Source organism: Frieseomelitta varia, unplaced genomic scaffold (assembly GCF_011392965.1).
Source record: "Frieseomelitta varia isolate USP_RPSP 00005682 unplaced genomic scaffold, Fvar_1.2 scaffold_927, whole genome shotgun sequence".
Lineage (NCBI taxonomy): Eukaryota > Metazoa > Arthropoda > Insecta > Hymenoptera > Apidae > Frieseomelitta > Frieseomelitta varia.
In genome coordinates, this window is record NW_025110731.1 from 36,944 (window position 1) to 52,159 (window position 15,216).

The 15,216-nt window shown below is 33.7% G+C and overlaps 1 protein-coding gene across 5 annotated transcripts in view; it reads right to left on the reverse strand.

Moving 5' to 3' along the window:
- Positions 1 to 268: 268 nt before the first annotated feature.
- LOC122537741 (proton-coupled amino acid transporter-like protein pathetic) overlaps positions 269 to 15,216 on the reverse strand; it is a 60,550-nt gene continuing 45,602 nt past the window's right edge. For all 5 annotated transcript variants that reach the window (XM_043671196.1, XM_043671193.1, XM_043671195.1 and 2 more), the window contains 3 exons: positions 9,673 to 10,080; positions 7,527 to 7,887; positions 269 to 5,441 (listed from right to left, as the gene is read on the reverse strand). In XM_043671196.1, the coding sequence (XP_043527131.1) occupies positions 4,848 to 5,441; positions 7,527 to 7,887; positions 9,673 to 10,080 (1,363 nt within the window). In that variant the 3' untranslated portion in view covers positions 269 to 4,847. The remainder of the gene's footprint in view (positions 5,442 to 7,526; positions 7,888 to 9,672; positions 10,081 to 15,216) is intronic.

Below are 15,216 nucleotides of genomic sequence, written 5' to 3' on the forward strand. Positions count from 1 at the left end.
ATGTCCTTCGAATTTCAAAATTGACCATCCTTCTTTATCGACCTCGTCGCACTTTTTTATCGATCTTAACGCACTTCTTTATCGACAGTTACAGTTACAGATTGTTACATATGCATTTAGAGCACACGTACGTTTTCTTTTATCTATCGATACTTTTACCTATTGTAGGCAAATATCAACATATCATTCGTAGAATTTTAATCTAGTCAATTCTTCAATGTTCAGTACGAAATGGACGAAGGATGCTGGATAAAAAGCAATATAGATATTCTTTTGCAAATTGTCGTGTATTAAATATTCATAACATTGTTTGGTAGAATGACCGACAAAAATTGACGGTGTGCACGAGATAACATGCACATGAAACATCCTTTGCGCGGCAACCATTGCCACAAAGACGCGCGATTTATCGCGGAAGTCCGAAGTAAAAAAGCAGCGAAACGATATATAGTAAATATATATATATATATCTCAAATTTTTCATTTCTTAATCGTGATTCTATTATTAGAGAATCCTCGTTGTAATTTTCGTTTTGATTATACAGTCGTCTATCCTGAACTATTCTTCGTGTACAACATAGTGTACATATATATTTATAAAAAAAAAAAAAAGGAAAAAAACCTGGATGGAAAAAAGAATTGACGAGTACAAAAAAACATGGACGAAGCTCGGCAAAATTCAGCAGCCTTCCGTGGCTCGAAAGAACAGTTTGCTCATTCTTGATGAAACACACATCTGATACATTTTTGATACAAAAAAAATGGCAATAACTACCGTGCATCGGTTATTGTCTCTCTTCGATCGACTGTGTCTTTTCACGTCGTCTTTCTCTCATACAAGATACATTATTATCGACTTTAAAAAAAAAAAAAAAATCATTGAAATCGAAACAGAACGCCAGAACTGCCAAGAATGGCGAAAATAACGATTTAAGGGTGAGGGAATTTATCATGGATTTGTATAATAGTGTATAATATTCTCAATGATTCGAACGATTCTTAAAAGGAAATATATAAATAGAAATTCTACAGTGTCAGATTGATGCACATGAAAATTTTGTTTCGTCGAAATTTAAATACCATCTGGACAATATTGTTCTGCCATTAATCGCCAATTTACTATAAATTCGACATTAAAAAGATTTACAGTAAAGTTACTAAATTTCATCGACGTATAATCCAGAAATATGATCCAATTGTTGTGAACAAAATGATGAAATTATTGAAAAGATGAGTCGTTTAAAAAAAAAAAGAAAGTTTATAAATGAGAAAAATTATAACAACTCTGTCCCAAGATAGTCTAAAATAATCTCTACCGAAACGAACGATATGAAAACTACAACGTTTTGAAAACATTACGCGTACTTCAATACTTTTACGCCCATCAATCTAACTCTTATAAACTCTCTTTCCTATTATTTCCCAAATTTTACGCATTCAGTCGTTGGTAGTTCTTTTGTCAACGTACAGAATGCATCGCCTAAAGTTACCTAAAGAATCTGATAACTCCGACGTGTAAAATACAACGACGTGTAAAATAATCGTAGAAACAGTTTCCATAATTTTGGACATTCATAATTTTAGCGATGCATCCTGCACGAACAACGATCTTACATCCTATCGATCTCCGCGAGGTGAAAACGATCAAGGCACTACAGTATTGCATTGCGTTTCGAAGTGCGAACGACAGGAATTGCTCGGACGCCGATCGAAAATAAAACGAAAACGGAGGACGATCGTGTCTGTCGCTGTGCAACACGCGCCGTTCCAAAGCGTATTATTATACTTTCCGAATATATAAATAGCACTCGGCGAGTACAAAGCTGAAACGAAGGCCGGAATTAGCGGCCATCAATTTCCATTTCGTTTTAAACTTCTCGCCGAGATCCGCTATTAACAATATTAATCTTCGAATGACAGCGAGAAAAATGGATCGTTGCAAATATTTCTCGAGCCCTTTTTTTTTTGTATACTATCCCACGCGAAGATTATCAGATTTGTTACTGTTTGTTTTTTCATTGTCCAGTGAATTATTTTGTCTAACGATTTTACAATGGATGACAATCTTCGAGATTATGATCGATGATATCTTTCGTGAGAATCGCTGAATATATATTCTACAAGATCTTCGACACTGTTCGACAAATTGATTCGTGCACAAGTTGCTCGTTTTTGTTTTTGTTTTTATTTTTATTTTTTTTTTTTTGGCTGATCTCGATTCCAAGATCAAAGATCCAATTTCGCATCGTACACCTCGCGCGACACACTTGTGTCGCTGTCACTCTCGCTGTGAACTTCTTCTTACAGACTAGCAAACGTGCACATCGCGATATTATCACACCCGCTGCGCCATTCTGTCACTTACTCTTAATTAGTACTCACTTTTGTACGTTACTCTTTCGTCTCATTTCGTGCAATGTGCACTAGGAACAGATTGACGATTTCCGCTCGATAGATCGATCGATCTTCCACTTTATCGGAATACAGAATATCCTTCTCTTCTTGTCTTTTTTTTCCTTTCCAATTTTAATATCAACTGAACGAATGTGTCCGAATTTCTGTCGATAAGATTGTTTCACAGATTTCAATTCAAATCAACAGGAGAATGTGATAACGCGGATCGATCGATCGATAATCGGCCTTGGAAACCTCTTATCTTACAGATTGCTCTTTTGTTAAACGCGACAAAGTTAAACGAGCGCACGTTAAAGTCGAAAAAAAAGGGGGAAAGGGGGGGGGGGTGGAAGAAGAAAAATAAAATCAACGGTGAACGGTCCTTGTTCATAGGTAAAAATGACGCTCAGTTAAGTATAATTTACGTATCTATGTCCGTGCGTGATACGGTGCGTAAACTACAAAGAAAAAGAAGAAAATAAAAAATAAAAAATAAAAAGAAAATTATGAGAAAAACCGTCCCGCAGTTGTGCGAAGTGCGATGGTAAAAAAAACTTCGTCGTGCGCACGGTCGACGCAACGCGAATAAATAATAAAAAAAAAAAAAAAAAAAAAAAAAAAAAAGAGAGAGAGAAACGGATGGGGGAAGTGAGAAAAAAAGACGGTGCTTCTATATCCACGTTCTTGATGGTGCTCTCGTCTTTTGAACGGATCCCACGGTCTGACGGATCCGGGTACTCCGAGCCACGTTGTGCCATTGACTTTGCTCGGTTAATCGCTCGAACGTATGATCGATGCGCGGTGAAAGTCATTAACGTCGTACACGAAGTCGAAAGTAGGCGTTTGAAGAGACGCGAGAAATCTGGAAGGCGTAGGAAATTCGAAATCTGACCGATGGATTTCGAATTTCATTCCACTAATCTATTAATAAAATTCAGAGAATGAAATTCAATAGATTTAACGATTTGAGAAATCGTTAAGAAGACAGTGTGGAAATCGATGGTTTAAAATGTTAAGTGAACGTTGAACTGCCTACGTGAAACACGCCGCATTAATGATTGTCACCGTACACCTAGTGTACATTGCAGCCCGACGTCAGTAGCGACGACTCTGACGTAAATCGGCGAAGATCGATTGAATTTTCTTTTGCGTCAAGCCGCGGTTCTTATGCCATTTATGTCGGTTACACGAGTTTCACGGGGAAACGAAGCCCTAGTGATGATTCTACAGTGTGCAAAAAGAAGTTTGTGTAAGCTCAAGATAATCGATCGAGCAATAAGACTCGTTTTTTTCTATCCCGCTTTGTATGTTGCGATAATTTTTCCTGTAACTATTATTGTCAAAATGATTGAACACAGACATCGAGCTCGTGAATATTGCTTGTTTACAGAACACCGATTAGAAAACGTTTCGCACACATTTGTACTTGTAGCATTTACATACTAATTAATTAGATTCAATTCAATAATGTATAATCTTTGTATAATGACAATCGTCAAAATTTGATGTTGCGAAAATCGCATGTAGATAAAAGTAAAATTCATCAAAAAACAAAATAAGAGTATGTGCAAACACGCCGCTGTACGTATTTGGGATTATATAACTTGCAGATGTAAATTTCTCTTCTTTAATTGTTCTTCATAAGTAGACTGCGAATATCTTTAAGGAACTTAGATAGAAATTTGCTTCATCTACCACGTATAATAATAAATACTCTACTTTAGACACTATATACACTTTTTGTATGTTACATGTATTCTGTAAACTATCAAGAGTAATTGCAATTTCTCTTAGAAATCTTAGAGATTTATAAAATAGATTTGTCATTATTGAAAGGAAACATTATTTTCTCTACTTTTCACAAAGTTTTCACTTCAATTCCCGACAAGTCTAATCTCAAAACTCCTTCCATCGAGTGGAGCGCAGTCCACTTACGTGCAACTAAAGTTACCGGAGACTCATTTTGAGCAAACATACGTATCACGAGTAATTTCCAATACACAAACTCCTCGTAGTGTCACGGACAGAGGTGACACGATTACATAACAGCGATATACGATTACGATTGTAACAAAAGAATGAGAAACAAGATTGATCTGTCGAGGATCCCTATCTACAATGTGACGCCTTTGTCGCCGTTACAGTCATCGTGCTATACAACGTGAAATACAGAAAAGGAGCGAGACGAAGCTACAAGTTCGGAGCTCGCGTGGCCGCGTGACTTTGACGCTGGATGGCCCAGCAGCAGCAGCAGTAGCAACAGCAGCGGCGGCACCCTCCTGGTGATGGTGGTGGTGGTGGTGGTTGTTGTTGTACGTGTTCGTCGTCGTCTACCTGATCTGACAACGAGCTCGCTCGACGAGAGCGCGGAAGGTGTCCAACGACACGCCGGCATCTGTGGTACGCGCTGAGCGATTATTCCGTCGCACCGCAGCTCCTTCGAACCCGGCGCTTCATTTGTGTTCCTCGAGGATCTCCTGGATGCTCACGTAGGTCCCGGTTAGGAAACCCAACACGCCGAACGTGATGATCGCCAGGTTCTTCCAGAGCCTCCAGTAACACGCTCCCAATCCGTTCTCCTGTTCCCAGACGGTGACCAGCTCGATCACAGACGGGAACATCAGTCCGAGGGTGGAGAGGCAGACGGCGCCAACCAACGAGATGAACGGCCCTAGATTTGGAATGGCAATCGCCACGCACACGGTGAAGATCACCATGCTGATGCGGATCATGTACTCGCCGAGGAGCTTCCTCGAGCCGAAATACTGTTTGAGATTCTTCCAGATGATCTCCATGGGCACGTAGAATTGCAGCCCGTAGGTAAGGAAGATGGCCACCGCGATCATTATCTTGACAGACTGAGCGAGGATGTCGCTCTGTTTCAGGTTCAGAGTGATCGAGGCCCTCGTCTCCTCGCCGTACCGCCAGTAACCGAAGAAACCAACCGTGCTGTACAGCAACACCACGAAGAACATGCCGGTGTTCAACACGCCTGGGCAACCGATGAAGTGCGTCGGGGTTTTCATATTGTTTTCCAGTGGCATCACCTGTGAAAAGTAAAGAGAATTTTTTATCTATAGGCAGATGAATCTTTATGGTTTTCCTATTTCCTATTGATTACAAAGGTTCCGCTCTTTCTCATTCTCCACACATATTACTTCAACACCCATTCTCCTTGAACATAACTGCTAATATTAAATAATGAATACAGTACCAATCTTCTAATACTAAATCTTTCAACTTGCTTCTGGCAATAATTTAACTATGAAGTTACTTGTCCCATAATTATTTTGCTCATTGTAAAATAGAATAGAATACACTAAACAAAAAAAAAAAAAACTGTATAAAACAACATATGATATATTGAAAATGATAAATATAATTCTTTATCTTCCCAACACTCCATCTTTGGTTTCACTTAAAGTAAATTTTTATAGTTATCTTTATAGATCTGTTTTGGATAATAATAATAGACTGTAGTATTTGAAATTTTGAAGTACTTTCGATTTTGGACTCTTGGACATTTCTTTTCAACAGTAGTTTAAAATATGTCTCAACTGAGAGAACGTCCTTAGATTCTATTGACAATCATGTTATGCGACCCGATGGAATATACCCTTACAAATATGACAATGGCAATTGTGCTGTTGATTCTATCATAATAATTTGCACAATTTAAAAGGAACAAAAGATCTGGTGCTATGCTTCTTTTCTGTTGCCGCAACGTAATCGTATTACGTTGATGTAACCAGCAAAAGTTTCTTACTACACGTCATTATGTAATAGCTTGTGTCTATTACCGTTTTTTATGCATCTCATTAAGGCCATGAACAGTATTTAGAAAATGGTAGAGAGAATTTCTACAATTATTATTAAATAATGATATTTAATGACAGTATTAATGTAATTTAATTGTCAATACTAATACTATATTATGCTATATTATAAATAATAATATTAATTAATAGACTGCAATTTTATATATCTATGGCTGTAACTCAAGAGATAGATTTTAAGTAAAAAGTTGCTTTGTTGTTTGGATATTTCATAATATTTAATAACAGTATTAAGTCAAGTTATATTAATAGTATACTATATTATAAATACCGAGTACTGTGTTATAGATAATAATATTAATTAATAGACTGCAATTTTATATATCTATGGCTGTAACTCAAGAGATAGATTTTAAATAGAAAGTTGCTTTGTTGTTTGGGTATTTGATGATATTTAATAACAGTATTAACTCAAGTTATATTAATAGTATACTATATTATAAATACCGAGTACTGTGTTATAGATAATAATATTAATTAACTGCAATTTTATATATCTATGGCTGTAACTCAAGAGATAGATTTTAAATAGAAAGTTGCTTTGTTGTTTGGGTATTTCATGTACTATTATACATTATATGTATGCACTTTGTAGATTTTTGGAAGCTTGATTTTCCTACAATTGCAAAAATTTTCCACGCTCGTTTTTTCGAGAAATTTTCAGATATTTTTATATTTATCACAGTCCGTTTTATTCTATCTTGTGCATCTCTGATTTCCATAGATTTTCTTAGACAAAAGAAATCGCAGTTTCAAGCCCACTTAAGAACTGCGCAATATCGAAGGGTGAATTTCATCGTGATCGTTCATCGGAATTTTCGATCTGGCAATCGTTCGTAAACGTTTATCGCATGATCGAAATACTAAACGCGATTCAACTGTAATCCTCGCGACTGATCGTGCTCTGAACAGAATATCAACGATACACAACATGGCTCAATAAAATAAACGATCAATTTTTTTTTTAACTGAACTATTTTTTAAATTTATACATTATTAATTTTCTTGCTATGCTCTTGCTTCTTTCAAAAATTGTACATTTGCGGGAATTGAAGAGGCGAGAGACTGACGGAAGATCAGTTTCCGAGTGGCTCAGTTATTAATTACCGAGGAGATTAACTTCCTGTCGAAATTTTCTCTGTTATTACTCACATTACAGTATAATTCAGGTTTTTTCTTTTTTTTTTTTTCTCAAAATTGTACATTTGCGCGAATTGAAGAGACTCAGTTATTCATGGAGGAGGAGATGAACTCGTTGTTTGAAAGTTCAGAGGGTCTAGAAGCTTCGACACTTACCACACCAATGCCTTCGAGGGCGAAGATCGCCGTGCCGAAGAACAGAGGTAACTGAGACCAGCTCGAGAATTTCGGTAGATCGCCGACGCTGGGCAGATCGCTGAAAATGTAGTAGAATGTGATCCCCATTCCAGTGGCGATCAGTATGTTGGCCAGCATGGAGAACGGCGCCAGGAATTTCAAGTTCCTCACGAGTGAGAACATTATCAGGAGAGGCAGCAGCAGCGCCATGTAATATCGGATATCGCGGTCAGTCTCTGTATAATAATCGACCACCTCCTTGACGTTCGTTGAAATGAAAACTATGTACACGCAGCAGCAGCCAATCAGGTCGATCACTAGGAACGAGTTGATCGTCGCCCTGGAAAATTATTCCAGAAATGATTGCTCGTTTCATTATTTACGTTATTCCATGATTTCCTTTTTCTTTTTCAATGATATTCGTTCGTTCAGCATTTATAGAAATATATTTACAGAACATCATGTTCAATGTAAACAGATGTATATTAAATGTAAGTAAACTTGGCATCTTTCATTTCATAGTATCATCTAATCATTTAATTTTTGTTACAATAATTTCGTACTTTTTTCAATGACAATCGTTCTAAGATATTTACAGAAATTTACTTTAGAACATGCTGTAATGTAATAGAAATAAATATGTCAAGTATAAAGTAAATAAATATATTAATATAAAGTAAACAATTTTAATAATATTATAAAATTGTTGATTTTTATAAATAATATATTTATTTACTTTATGATAATAATATAAAGTAATATTATTATAAAGTAAATAAATATATTAAATGTTATATAATAATATTAATATATTTATTACAAAGTAAATAATTGTAATAATATTATAAAGTGGATAATTTTTATAAATAATATATTTACTTATTTTTTATGATAATAATATAAAGCAATATTATTATAAAGTAAATAAATATATTAAATATTAATGTATTTATTACAAAATAAATAACTTTAATAATATTATAAAGTAGTTGATTTTTATAAATAATATATTTATTTACTTTATGATAATAATATAAAGTAAATATATATATTAAATATTCTATTTAATGTTAATTTAATAAATATATTAAATATTAATGTATTTATTACAAAGTAAATAACTTTAATAATATTATAAAGTAGTTGATTTTTAAATAATATATTTATTTACTTTATGATAATAATATAAAGTAATATTATTATAAAGTAAATAAATATATTAAATATTATAGTTAATGTTAATTTAATAAATATATTTAATATTAATGTATTTATTACAAAGTAAATAACTTTAATAATATTATAAAGTAGTTGATTTTTATAAATAATATATTTATTTACTTTATCACAATAATATAAAATAATATTATTATAGAGTAAATAAATATATTACATATTCTATTTAATGTTAATTTAATAAATATATTTAATATTAATGTATTTATTACAAAGTAAATAACTTTAACAATATTATAAAGTAGTTGAATTTTATAAATAATATATTTATTTACTTTATCACAATAATATAAAATAATATTATTATAGAATAAATAAATATATTAAATGTTATATTTAATGTTAATTTAATAAATATATTAATATATTTATTACAAAGTAAATAATTTTAATAATTAATTATAAGGTAGTAATAATTAATTATAAGGTAGTTTAATTTATAAATAATATATTTATTTATTTTATAATAACATTATAAAGTAAATAAATACATTAAATATTATATTTAATATTAATTGAATAAATATATTAAATATAAGTATGAAATAATTATATTATACATTAACATGCATAAAATATATATAAAAAAACATTTTTGGAATACGTTAAAACCAAGCATGACAAATATAAACTTCAAAAGTGAGATTTCGGAAGCTTTAAAAAACAAAAAAAAAAAAAGAAAAACATTTAATTTACTTTTACGAAGATAGATTAAATTTTGATAGATACAAATTTTTGTATAATACTTATAATAATGACAATAGTAACATTATTGCTATTAACAAAAATTATTTTCAATTTCAAATTTCAAATTTTCAATCTATTATTTAAATGCTCGATTCAGGTTTTATTTTTATACAGAATTTTGTTAAATGAAGGTTCAACTTACTTCGCTAGGCGAGCGTATTTCTGCACCGGCTCAGGGCCGACGAGGAACGCCGCTTCCGCCACGTCGGCGAAGCCCAAACTCGGCGTTTGCGTCCGCCTGCACAGATTGTGCGCGCATTTCACCAAAATGTGCACACAGTAGGTGCAAACCGCGCCGATGAAGAACGTGGCGAATAAACCGAACAGCAGGCCGGCATTGCGGAAGGCCATCGGCATCGCCAGGATCCCAGTTCCCAGGCTCCCCTTCAGCAAATGTATCAACGTGTCGAGGTCGGAGGTCGGGTGGGCCAGTTTCCTGTGCTCGAACGGATTGTAGAGGGCCGCCTCCTCGTCGTTCGGCCGCTCCACGAGCGGCAACGTGGAACCGTTCGTGACGGTGATCGGTATGTCATTTTTCTCGCACTTGTATCTGCAAAACCGACGCCGTTAATACCTGATCGCCGTTGAAAACTGTCTGTTTAATATAAGTAGGGATATATATATATATATATATATATATATATATATATATATATATATAATATATATATATATATATATATATATATATATATATATATATATATATATATATATATATATATATATATATGTATACATGATATATATATATATATATATTTGATATGATCAGAGTTTCGAGAGATCGCGAGTAGAGAAGTGTCTGACGTGGGGGAGGGTTTACGACTTTTATGTACGGGCACGCGTACAATTATGCGAATGTTTCTGATTCTGTGTCAAGTACGGCGATAAAAAAAACGTGTGTGTATATATATATATATATATATATATATATATATACACGTGGAGGGAAGAATGAAGAGTGACACGCGTGTAAGAGAGATTTTCTCGACTAGCATAAGGATTCACGGATCAGCGGGCAACAGAGAGGAACCAAATGTTCTAAATATCCGATTATTCATTCTATAATTAATATAAATATTATCTATATTTATAAATTTATTATTAATATAAAATTATTAATATAAATAGTAGACAATAAGATTATGTTTAGTATACAATAAAAATTTATCTACTTTAAATATAAAACTGTAGATACAGAATCGATAAAGTAATTTCGATATCGAAAATTAAAAATAATAATCTAATTAAGGAAAAAAATATTGAATGGTAATGTAAATTTTGAAATTGGATTAAATTCACATTCAAATGGGATTTTTTTTTTTTCCTAAATTGATCTTTTTACTCCTCCGAGAAAAATTTATTGAAATTAATGTGACAAATGTAATAAATAATATGTAACACAGCCGTATTCAGCTCTGCAGATGCTCGACTAAATGCGTGAAGCTTGTGTGTCAGTGATGATTACTCAGACATGTAATTAATAATTGATTTTTTGATTTAGATAGTCACAGCTTGTGACAGTGATGATTACTCAGGCATGTAATTAATAATTGATTTTTTGATTTAGATAGTCACAGACAAGATAGTCGTACAAAGAGCAGGTAATTATTAACACACACGACAAACTATTTTTGCATCATCTACCAGCAATGTGATTTACGAAGTATCATTCGTAAACTTCGAATAAAAATGACATTGGAAATCATCGTTCGAATGGTAATACGAAATTTCGTTGATTACACGTTTCTAACGTGTGATGTCGCTTAGATTTAACCACCTTGCGCTGGCAACCGATTGCGGACCATAACGAGTGACCAAACCGTATACAACAATTCGTCACTTTCTTTTTGAACTCGTCAGTATAATATCACTATTACTGGATAGAAATTATTGAGAAGTGATAAATTTATTATTTGTTTTGCCTGGATTATACTTAAATATACTTAAAACTGAGGAAATATTGCAATTTCGAGAGAAAAAATTCTCGACGTGCGTGGTAAGAGGTTAACTACTTGCGCTGGCAACCGATTGCGGACCATAACGAGTGACCAAACCGTATACAACAATTTGTCGCTTTCTTTTTGAACTCGTCAGTATAATATCACTATTACTGGATAGAAATTATTGAGAAGTGATAAATTTATTATTTGTTTTGCCTGGATTATACTTAAATATACTTAAAACTGAGGAAATATTGCAATTTTGAGACAAAAAAAAGAAAAAATTTCTCGATATGCGTGGCAAGAGGTTAACCACCTTGCGCTGGCAACTGATTGCGGACCATAACGAGTGATCAAACCGTATACAATAATTCGTCGCTCTCTTTTCGAACTCGTCACTGAATAGAAATTATTGAGAAGCAATAAATTTATTATTTGTTTCACTTGAATATATACTTAAAACTGAGAAAACATTGCAACTCTAGGACAAAAAATTCTCGAGTGCAAGAGGTGCAAAAGCAATCATCGCACAGTTTTCTAAAACAAGTTAATGACACATAGCTTCTCTGGGAAAATATCCCTATTTTTTTACATGAAAATACAAAAAAAAAAAAAATATATGCACGTTGCAATATAACATAAAAATTTCTTATTTACTTTTACAAAGGCAGAAATTTAGCATCGAGATTAATAATATTACAAAGCTCAATGAAACTCGAGTGATTCAAAAATTTAATGTCCTTAATTTCCAATATCCAATACAGGGTGTATCGGTTAGGAGTTAAATTCTACTAATCGTGATTTTTTGGTACCACGGATCATCCGATTCATTTGGCAAACTTAGTCACTCGACGATAAATTTTCCATTGCACAATAAAAGAAAAACTCATTCTAAGAACATTCTGATCCTTCGATTTCCTCCCTGTCGCCCAACTTTCCATTCTTCCGTACATTTCCGTGAAAATCAATCGAGAACGATCACGGAGGAAAGTGAAAGATCTCTCCAAAACGTCGTGGATCTCTTTTCCCTCCTCCTTTTCTTTTCTATCCCTCTCTCCTTTCGATGTTTCTCGTTGACGTTCCTTTCGACAGGTCTGAATCGCGCAGGCATGCAACAGGCTTTCCGTTCTGATTCACTGACTTCGTTATTACTTCACACGGTCAAGGGAAAGGAGCTGCATGGCGCAACGTGTCTCGCGACGATGACACCATTTTGGCTTTCGCGCAACGAGATCGGAATTTTCTGGTATTTTCAGAGTATTTTGGCAAGATTCTCGCGGGTATTTACGAAACAACGCTCGATTTATTATTATTATTCCGCGCCGGTGGATGGATCAAATCGCGAAATTATTAGATCGTGCGATGCAGTTTTTTCGTTCGTTGTGGATCATACAGAATGTCCAAAGTATTCTTTTTTATAATATTTACTGACAACGAGTGAAACTTCTTTGAAAAAGAAACGATGGATGTTTAACCGTTTGCGGACCGTAACGAGTGACCGAGCCGTGTACACAATAATTCGCCGCTTTCTTTTCCATTTGAACTCGTCGGTATGACATTATTGGATAGAAATTATCGAGAAGCAATAAGTTTATTATTTGTTTTACTTGAATATATACTTAAAACTGAGAAAACATTGCAATTCTGGGGGCAAAAAATTCTCGAGTGCAAGAGGTTAAAGCAAGTCATCGACGTGTCATCGCACACTTTTCTAAAAACAAGTATAACGTATAAAAGTTAATGACACATAGTTTCCATCTCTTGTTGTTATACTTAAATATACTTGAAACTGAGAAAGTATTGCAATTTTGGGACAAAAAGCGGACGTCATTTATATCTATTTCCAAAACGAAAGGACAGATCCATCACTGGCTAGATAGATTTTACATACATAAAAGCAATAAAATTTCTAAATAGATTTCACGAAGAACATCTTTTTACATAATTCAACAAAGAATTTGAATTGATTTAAAAGTTTTGCGCACATACCATAAGTGATACGAAACGTCTCTAACAAAAAGCCACTTCATTCGAGTTCATCGATGATTTAACAGAAATTCGTGCTGTGTTAACAGAAACTCGCAGCATCGTATGAAAAATACAATCGACAACTTGCCAAAAGTCTGTTTCTCCTTATCTCGCCGCGTGTATTAGTGAATCAATTTTATACCAGCGAAAGTACACGCCTGACGTTCGTGGAACAATCATCTCGAATATACGAAGTTTCTGAAGGAATGTTTGCAAATTCGTGCCAGGAGCTTTATATCTAGTTGAAATGTGTTCAGTTTCGAAAGGTTTATCGAATTTCACTATAGACTTGTTCACGACTGTAACACGATATTTTCGTTTTATCTCAGCCTGTCCATCACTATTCTCAAATCAAATTTGATATTATTTTTCGCAATAATTTTAACAAAATTATCGAAAGACAGAGAACGTATATAAGTAATATTGTATATAAGTAATATAAGTAATATATAATATATATATTATATATTATTTATTATTTATTATATATTATATATAATAATAATATAATAATATAATATATTATTATATATTATATAAATAATATATATATATATATATATATATTCGCGAATAATGTATACACATTATAAAAAAAACCAACGAATTTGCATTCTTTCCCCTAATGACGTCCCCTAATCTCTATTAAATTACAGCTGTCACAAGTCAACCGACCGTATGTTTTGCAGTATTAATTTCCCATTACATAAAGTCACGAAATTCTCTCATCCGTGTAATATTAAATATTACATTGTTGCGATATTAATACTTCGTAATATTAAGCTAGCAATGTATGTATCTGATTCGAGTGAAGTATCATCTCCACGCTTAGCCATGCGCTCGTTCCTCGATATCAACATCCTACGTAAAGATTAAAAAAACAGAGCCTCGGAGCCATGAACGACACAATAAAGGGCCGTTTGCGACGAGAAAAATGGGGGGGAAAAGGAAAAACGTGCGAGATGGACAATCGGTCGTTCTAATCCGTCATTTCAACGTTTTCACGTACATATCGTGTCTACGTGTCGCGTGTATGTATGTGTGTGTATGTGTGTGTGTAGCAATTTTAACACGCACTGGAGACAAAGAAAAAAAAAAAAAAAAAAAAGGAAAAAAAAAGAAAGAAAAAACGAGAAAGTGTCGCAAAAAAAAGGTAGGCGTGTAGGCATAGGTACCCATTGAGGTGCGGTAGTTTTTCTCTCCTTAGTCGTGACGAAGCTTTCTTTTAGTCGAGAAAGCTCCGAAATAGAATAGTAGTAGTAGTAGTAAGTAGTAGAGTAGTAGTAGAGTAGTAGTAGTAGTAGTAGTAATAGTAGTACTAGTAGTAGTAGGTCTGTGTGTGTCACGTTAACACGTGACAATAGTTCACGCGCCGCGGATCAGGCTTTTAGGAGGCAGCTGCAACTGCAACTGCACCGCACTGCATCAAGCCTCCTTTTGCTTCGACTTCTTTTGCCGAGCCGTGTTGCCATTATTATTTAATTAACCATTATTAATATTACTTTTCAATTGCTTTATTAATTTTGTTTAATTATTTATTTATTTATTTTTTTTTACGCACGTCAAACGATCGTCTGTTTATTTTCAATGCCAATTGTTTCTTTTGTTTTCTTTTTTTTTTCCGAGAAAGTTCCGTTTCTCTCTCTCTCTCTCTCTTTCTTTCTCGGTTCTCAATTCTTTTTTCTTTTACTTTTTTTGATTTGTTATTCTTT